The sequence below is a fragment of the Cibotium barometz genome, chromosome 65, assembly GCF_041138505.1.
Source record: "Cibotium barometz isolate CiBa-2024 chromosome 65, ASM4113850v1, whole genome shotgun sequence".
In the NCBI taxonomy this organism is placed as follows: Eukaryota; Viridiplantae; Streptophyta; class Polypodiopsida; order Cyatheales; family Cibotiaceae; genus Cibotium; species Cibotium barometz.
Window position 1 is genome coordinate 14,447,305 of NC_141110.1, and position 9,098 is coordinate 14,456,402.

At 39.3% G+C, this 9,098-nt stretch overlaps 1 protein-coding gene across 1 annotated transcript; it reads left to right on the plus strand.

Annotated features, from left to right (window-relative positions):
- The first annotated feature begins 280 nt into the window (after positions 1-280).
- Positions 281-1,120, plus strand: LOC147602952 (non-specific lipid-transfer protein 1-like). Its single transcript, XM_086797347.1, has 2 exons — positions 281-865; positions 979-1,120. The coding sequence occupies exons 1-2, from the start codon at positions 294-296 to the stop codon at positions 986-988; spliced, it is 582 nt and encodes a 193-aa protein (XP_086653473.1). The 5' UTR covers positions 281-293; the 3' UTR covers positions 989-1,120.
- Positions 1,121-9,098: the final 7,978 nt, after the last annotated feature.

Genomic DNA, 9,098 nt, shown 5'->3' on the forward strand with positions numbered 1-9,098 from the left:
GAAAAACAAATGTTGTAAAAAAAAAGGAAATATTGTCAGAATCAGTTTATATTCTGTTTTAGAAAACCTTAATTTCAAGAAATTATAGTTAATCTTATTGCGCTTTTACAATATGCGTTCAGGGTTTTGTACTCTAAAATGATCAGTTCTCCCATCTTCATTTATAAAATTCAGATGTGTTTGTCAAAATCCAAATGTACAGAGTACATTTCTGAAAGAGATTTGTTACCGTAGTGGTAGTTGTGGCAACTCATTCAACGTGCAAAGGTTGGATGGAAGACCTCATAGTAGGCATGTCACGTCGGCACCGCATTTTGATGCGTGTGCGAGCAGAACTTCTGGACGTAGCGTATAAGAAGATTCAACTTAATGCCTATCACCCTCTACTTTCCGTATACTCTCCAACGATATATATGGCCCATGCGCCAGATCGCTTTGAATCAGTAGAAGAGCTTAGGCATTATATCACAGACTGCTCATCAATGGCTCGCTCAGCTATTATTATGAACAAGAGCGTAGGCACTAGTGCCGTTTTACTCCTGGCCTTGCTGGGGGCCTGTGCTTATAATTTGCCTCAGATGCAGGCGGCCATCAGCTGTGATACTGTCTCCTCAGAACTCGCCCCTTGCCTCCCCTATATCGAAGGCTCATCCGCCAACCCTACATCCGGCTGCTGTGGTGGATTAAAGAGCCTCTACGCTGCAACCAAGACCTCGCGGCCTGACAGGATTACAGCCTGTAAATGCATTGAGGCTGAGGCGGGTACAATCGGCGGCAGCCTCAATTCTGGCAACGTCGCAAGTCTCCCTAGCAAATGCGGTGTGAACCTGGGCTACAAACCTAGCGCCAGCATGAATTGCGCTACGTAAGCTTCTGTCCTCCCTGATTAATCTTCTCGGTAATTCAATCGATCGATCGCATTATCTCATGCTTTCTAACTACCCGCGGATGATCTTACTCTGCGTGTGTATCTTGCAGGATTCCCTGAGTGAGCAGAATCCAGTCTGCCAAACAGTACCATGTATCACATCGCCATGCTCACTACTTGCAGCCAGCTGCTTAGCTACCGTCGGCGCTGGGTCCAACTAATCATCTTGAAATAAACGTCTGCGTTTTTTTTGCTACAAGCGACTTGCATCATGCACGATGTCCTCTCTTTCTCTCTCTCTATATATATCTGTCTGGTGCTTGTGGGGGCTTGCATGCTGCTCTGTGCGTGCAAAAGACGACTGCCTTCTCTCTATCTGGTTTGTTTCTGTGTAGGAGAGGTCGAGTACCCCCCAGCTCTTCTGTCTCTGTGTTTCGTTCCTCTGCGCAGCCATGAGGAATAGACTCGCAGTACGAAAGGGGGAGTCAAAGCGAAGATGGGTGGTAGTGCGCCTGCACATGCACAGTACGTATGACGACAGTAGAAGAGGAGCACTCTCAGGGGGAAAGGGGGCAGATCTGCCAGAGACTTTTTTATTATGATTATAGAATTTGCCTTGTAGATTTTACAAAGTGAGCCTAATAACAATATGGATCCTAGAAGTTTTGAAAGGAACTCAAATGAAGGGAGAAATAAGGCCCATAGTGTGCTTGCAGGATAAAGCCCCTCTAAATATATTTTTGATTAATTAATTAGATGGTGGTTGAGGGCCATAGGGAAAAAAAATTGTAAGGTTTATAAGTCTAAATTTTTTTTATAAGGTTAACGGTTGTGTGTTAGGTAGGATTTAACATGATTTTGAAATTTTTGGGACAGTGTGCATGCATGGGGGCTCGGTGGGAATTAAGGGGGTGCATGGGGTGGCTTGTCGGTTGTGGGCGTCTCCTTCGTCATCATCTATACCTCCTCTACTCCTGAGGTCGTATCTTTCTTCTTGTGTGTTGCTATCTATGTTTAGGGCAAGGAGTCACGTGGTTAGTGGTGTGGGGCTGCTCCTTCGTATGCGGCTCGCTCTTACGTATTGTTGTCTGTGTTTAGGCAGGGGGTCGTGTGGTCCGTGGTGTGGGGCTGCTCATTCGTCGGCATCTCCTCTATGTTGCTGTCTATGTTTAGGGTTGGGGGTTGCGTGGCTCGTGGTGTGGGGCTGCTCCTTCGTCGACATCTCCTCTGCCTGCGCGTCGTGCTGAGGTGAGATGCAGCTCGCTCCTTTCTTCCCCTGAGTGTTGCTCAGAGCGTCCACATGTCTGTGGTGGTCTATGCTGTGATGGTATGTGGTTGGTTGCTGTAGGTCTATGCTTCGTTGTCAGTAATTAGTTGCTGTGATGGTCTCTGATTAGTTGCTAATTAGTGATTAGTTGGTTGTTGGAGGTCTATGCTTCGTTGTCAGTGATTAGTTGCTGTGATGGTCTGTGATTAGTTGCTGGTTTGATTTTATTCTTTAGTTGCTAATTAATGCTTGTTTGTTGGTTCGATTTGATGAGAACCTTGCTAATTTGTCAGATTTTGTAATTGAATATCGATTAAATGTAGATTAAATATGTTTAAATACTTATATGTAAGTTAAAACTAATTAAATGCAAACCATTAAATTTGGTAGTGCAATTTGTAAATTTATGGCTTTTTTGAAAATATTTTTGCAAACCATTGAATATATAATTCTTTATAGAAACTAAGGTTTAAGCCTAACGAAAAAAATACTGAGGTAAGAACCTTAGTAAAACAATGAGAATTTTTTTCCAACCCTAATTAATGCAATTCTTTTTGAGTGATGGGTATGCAAAATTTTTGTGCTTGGCCAATAGTCTCGATGTTATAGTCACTTATTCACTCAACCTTAGCTTTATATATAAATAAAGGTTTCAACCTTAATTTATATCAAATAAATTACAATACAAGACCATATAAACTTTTTTATTCGCAGCTCTCTCTCTCAATTTCTCTGTCGCACGATATTGAAATATAATACAAGACCAAATAATTTTTTTATTTCGGTGCTTTCACTCTCTCTGTCACACGATTTTTTTTATAAAAAATATCTGATTCGTCTCTCGTTCGCTATTGTATTTGCCATACAAGACCAAATAATTAAGGCTATTCGCTGCTCTCTGTCGCGCCATATTTTTAGAAAGAAAATTACAAAGCATATCTGAATCATCTCTGTTTCACTACTATATTCGCCACCTCCCTTGTCTACCAGCTATGACGCAAACAATGTATCTAAATCGTCTTTATGTTGCTATGCCAGCATAGCGAGGCAAACAACCTCACCGAATTGAGCGAGGCACACGGAATTCAACGACATTATCCTTTTTGTAAACTTGAGGCGGTGAGAAGAATCTGGAAGAATCCCTTTTGAGCCTAACATTTTTTAATCCTATCTTAAAATTTGATCTCCTAAAGTTGAGGCCCTTGTACCTTTTTTGGGGACCAATAATATTTATTTATATTAATTGTTCCAAATCGGACATACACCAAACCCAGAATACCTACTATCTACTCTTTTTTCACCTCATTCAAGATTTTACACATAAAAAATCTCATCTTTCATCCTCACACAAGAAACAAGATTGTTCCGAGATATCTGATACCCCAGCAATCAGCAAGCCTCCATCATGGCTTCAGTAGTGGAACCATGGGGGGACTGTTTTTCTAGCATTCCCCCATACTTTGACCAAACCTTGACTGTGAGTGTCAACAAATGTGTGATCAATTTGTTTTTCCTTGCGGTACCATCTCTGAGTTTTAGGTCCAAATCTAGGAGGTATTTTCTTCTCAACCCAACATCTCACCTGCAGCCAACAATCCATCATTAGGGGAAGAACCCTAGTATGTTTGAAACTTGGCCAGAATTAGGGAAACATTCAAAGCATATTCCTCTGTAGGTTCTAAATCAACAAATCAGAGATCTAATTTTATTTACATTACATACAGTCTAGCACATGCACACACATTTATACATCAACTGTGTATCCTGCAACCCTCTACATGTAGCCCTCAAAAACACAATTTCATTCCTACTAGTCTAGATTTCCCATAAGATGCAAGTTCTGATAATGTTGAACACCAGCCCACACTAAGCTCATCACTGTTTGCCCACTTCCCAAGTAACCAAACTTCCCAAAAAGTTTGCATATTCACACCCTTCTCTATCCACTTAGTCATTTTGCACCAAGTGCTCCTTAGAGCTGGACATTCAACCTCAATATCTCTTTCTAGCCACTTAGCTTTATCAGGGTCAACCTTCTTTCTTAGAAGACCTAGCAATCTATCCTCAACATGAAATCTCCTCAAGGAGTAATCCTCTTTCAGACTCAGGGTTGAACCCAAAAATTTACCCATTTCAAAGCCAGTGACTTAGTATCATTCACGAGATTACCATCCTCATCCAAAATATTCCCCACAATCTCATTATCACTCTTATTCTTTGAGAGTTTAAAAAGCCTATTGCCAGGTTTTCTAGTGTTACTGAATAGATTCCTTCTAGCCCAGTGGTCATGTTCTCTATAGCATCTATTCGCCTCAGTTTTAATATTGGCCTAGCACTTAAAATACAACTTAGTGTCATCAGCACATCCAATCCTATAGTCTGCCTCTTCAGCAATAGATCTTCTAACAAAGCAGACCACTTTCTTCTCTAACCTCTCCTTTCCTCAATCCTCAATTTTCCCACAACTCTAATGATCCCCTCCATCTCATTAGCAAATTGCTTCCGTGAGCCCGCAACCCCCTTTCTCCTTTTTAGTTTATTAATAGCTTATTCAGTATATTCCACAAAGAGGGGGTCCTTCAAGAGTAGATTATTCACTCTCAATTTTCTTGTTGGAAAATGAGATAAATCCATGTCAGTCCCATCAGAGTAGGACCAGATCCACTTCAAAAAGGAAGATGATCAAACAGTGTAGAACTACAATCCACTAGCACTCTCAAAGTATGGGGCACCCATGAAGCCTACACACTAAAGAAAATTCTATCAATTCTTGAGGAAGATAAATATCGAAGGCTAAAATAAGTGTGCCCCGGTTTATCTCTCCAATCACCCAAATACCAGCTATCCTTAAGCCCTAGTCCCCTTCTAAGCTCTTCCCATTGCCGTTTTTCCTTCCCTATAAGAATAGCACTACCACCACATCTATCAACTACTTTTTCCACCATATTAAAATCCCTTAATACAATAGAAGGAACTTGAGCATTTAGCTCGACAATCTAATTCCACATACTACTCCTAACCTTATGATTATGAGTCCCATAAACATTAATAATCCATATTCTTTCACCATCTACTACAATCTCAACAACCAAAATTCTTCCCTCAGGATGATTAGTTATAATGTTAGGATTAAGATCTCTCCTGATGACTAGAGTCATGACTCCGCTATATCCTAAACTAACACCACCATAAAAGATTTCCCAATCCCTAAAACTATTTATTCTAGAAGTTTTCCCAAAAAGGTTATGCTCGTGTACAGCCAAAACATAAATACCCCATGAGTTCACTAATTCCCAAAATATAGCACTTTTCTTCTTATCTTTAATCCCTTTCATGTTCCACATGCACCCCTTAAACTTTGTAGTGTTCTTCATGTTAATGTAGTTTCCAGGACCATCTCCACTTCCTCAAACAAGACCAGAATCCTTTCTTGTTTCATTCAGTAATCGCCCAGAATTCTATTCTGGGGTTATCTCTTTCCACGGCAGTGGGCTGAAAGGATTAGAAAAAATGATAGAATTCAAATTCTCACCATTCCCATTCTTTCTACTCTTGAGACCCCAACTAAGTTGGGCCTTCCTAGCCTCTGCCTTAGTCCATCTCTAACACTGGTTTTTCTTTTAGCTTTAGCCCAACCCCCTTCCATCATGTTCTCCCTAGATTCCAACTTTAATTCCTTCCCTTTAGACTCTTTCTTATGTCTCTACTGTGCAACCCTCTCTCTCTCTCTCTCTCTCTCTCTCTCTATTGTGCTCAGATTTGCAGTGTTCTCTATCTCTATCACGCGCAGATGCACAAATTTAAATCTCCTCACACCTACCTTCCTCTCCCCAAAAACCTCTAATCTGTACCTTCTTGCAACCTTCTTTCTTTCTCTCCCCCCCCTAAAACCTTTCTAGCAGAACACACGATGAAGGGTAGTGCATCTTTTGTCGAGGAGAAGGCCAAGGGATGTGGTTGGGGCTTTGCTAATGCACAATACTAGGGATGAACATGGTGCTTCGGTTGAAAAACAATTTCAAAAGGGAGATTGGGTGTATTTGCAGCCCAGTGGCACTAGACCACATCGAGTTCGGCGTCGAGATGTGGTTGAGCACCATTGGAAGGGGAGTCTACTAGGATTCAAGGAAACAAGGCATGATGGATTGGTGGCCCTAGGGCAAAATGTGTACTCAGCATTGGAAATTTTTTTGAGCCCACATCATCATAGTCCTCGTTTCCCTTGCAACTGTATGCTTTCACTTTGGTATGTTAGTGTACATGGTATTTGAACTGTTCCTTTCAATTTTATTTGACAGCTTTCTCATTTCCAGATATTTTTCCTTCCAATATCATTGATAAGCATCCCATAAGGAACCTAACAGTAACATTCTATGCCATACACGCGCACATTGGGGATGGTGTATTCTCTAACATTGCCCCTTCTAACCTTGCTAGTAAAAAGATTTTCTTCTACACCCATAAATATGTAGTCCTGACACAAGTCAACGGGTTTGGTAAGCTTGAAGAGGTCCCCTCTCCTTCTCTCTCTAGTGTTGAATGGCCAAAGCCTGATGTTTGGACTATTGTTTCTCTTAAAGAAAAGATGGCCAATGATATACATTCTTCTTTGAAGTACACAAAGGCCTCAAGATCGGTTGGTCTTAGTTGGGTGTTATATGCATATTATGTGTGCATATACTAGGAGGCTAACCCACATTAGACTTGTGAGCATGGGAGCATGGGAACAAGCTCTAGTGGAGCATGGGTTAGGACTAACCTGAGGGATTAAGGTTAGGGTCAAGCATTCAAGGGTCACACATGGGAAATGGAGAGTCAAGAGTCACTTGAGGGCCCTCCTATATAAGAGGGGCATGGGGCACACTCAAGGGAGGCTTGAGGCTTGGAGGCTTGGGAGACCAAGGCTATGTTATCTTGAGGCTTAGACTATGGTCTCTTGATGTTAGCTTGTGTTATGCTCTCTTGTGTAGAGGATCATATCTACTCACCTAGCATTTCACACTATAGCTACATGCTATTGGATTGGAGTTATACCTCTTGATGGTATGGGACATCAAGGTAAAGGTATGATGTATTTCATGTGTGCATCCCTTGGGCTCGGGGGTGGTCGGGTGGATGATTTTATGCCTGATTTATGCATATTTATGCATAACAATTATCTAGAGAAATCTTAGGGTTTTAAGAGTGGTATCTGAGCAATCTCTAGTTAATTGTTGTTGATTCTTCTTTTTTATTGTAATTTTTAGCTTTTTTTGGAAGTAAATTTTAATATTTACTAATAAAATGTTACTTTGTTGATTTGTGTTTATGATTTGCCCATGGATCATCAATATGGAAATTGGAATGTGTGTTACTACTATTCAATGGACGAATTGATGTTGCGGGGGAATTTTGTGAGCTTAAATGCTATTTTTTTCTATTTTTTATGGTTTAAAATAAGCATTAATGGAAATTTTTACAAAAATACCACATATTTTATTATGGATATTTTTGGTAGAATGGATTCCCTAAATTTCTAGAATTTTTAGGATTTTTTTTTTAAAGAATTTTTTTGAGCATTTTTATGGTTAAAATGTATTTTTAATACATTTTTACGGCTTTTTTCGCGGGTTTGCGATCAAATTTCTATCGATTTTCTGCTCAAATACAGTAGGGGGCCCCATGTTGATGCATTCAATGCTGTGCCATGTGCTTGGGACCCTCTTCATCTCTCAGTTCTAAATTTTCCTTCTATTTTCCTCTCTCGTGTATAAACACCTCTTTAAAAAAAATATTTTTTATTAATATTAATCATAATTAGGATTTAATTATGAATAAAAGATTAATTCAAAGTTAATCCTTATCTCTGATTAAGTGAGAAGAGAAGATTGTGAGTTGAGAGAATTGTTGAATGGAGTAGAAGGAGAGGAGAGAGGTGTGAGGAGAGAGGACCTCTCCCTCACCTAGTTTTAAATATGCATGCGCGGGGGGGGGGGGGGGGGGGGGGGGGGGCTACGTAGCAACCCGCCGGGCGAAAATCAACCCCTCCTCCCCCTCCTAAAAACTTTTTCATAAGATTTTGAATTTTTTTTTAAATGAGTTTTTTTAATTTAAAAAAAGCTTTTAAAAAATTTTCAAAAATAAGCTTGGAAAAAGGCCTTAAAAATAGAGGAAATTGGACATTTGAGAAAAAAAACTCTGGAAATTTCTGGTTTTTTTTCTCTTAAAACCTTTTGGCTTTTCATCTTCGGGGAAACCTTTTGGCTTTCTGCTTTCCCAAAACCTTTTGGCTTTCCGAATTCCGGAAAATCTTTTGACCTTTCAGATTCCGAAAACTTTTGACCTTTCACATTTTGATTTTTTTTTGTCTTTTCATTTTCCTGAAATTGTTGACTTCCGTGTTCCGGGAAAACCATTTGGATTTCGAAATTTTTTGACCATTTGTATTCTAAATCCGTTCGGGGTAAATTAAAATTTTTTAAAAATTCCTAAAAATTAGTGAAAAATTAGACAAAGGATATTTTAAATTTCAGGAAAATGTGGGGTTGGTGTTTGGCATGTGGTGTGTCCATTCAGGTGCCCGTGACCATTCAAATTTTGATAAAAAAATATTTTTTGACCCAAAAAAATAAAAAATCCATTAAAATTGTAAATTTTCATTGGATTTAAGAATTGTCAGGCGGAATTGGAAATTTCATGAATGATGGGACTCTCAGGAAAAATTAGAAATTTTCTAGAAATTATTTTTAGGAATCCTAAAAATTAGTATTTTTAATATATCAATGGTATTTTGGCAAAATTATTTGCTGAAAAGTTTCTAGAAAAATATAGGTTTGGAATGCCATAAGATAGGTTTGGTGGAATTCAAAATTATCATATTTTAAGGCCCTATGAAATTTGAAAAAATTTGAAAAAATTAGAAAAAATCATGATAATTCTTTTTCTCGAGAATTTAATATTTTCGGGGGTTATTTAATGTTGAAG

Excerpts from the sequence above, each read along its gene's own strand:
- LOC147602952 (XM_086797347.1), top strand. The coding sequence starts at position 294 with ATGTCACGTCGGCACCGCATTTTGATGCGTGTGCGAGCAGAACTTCTG.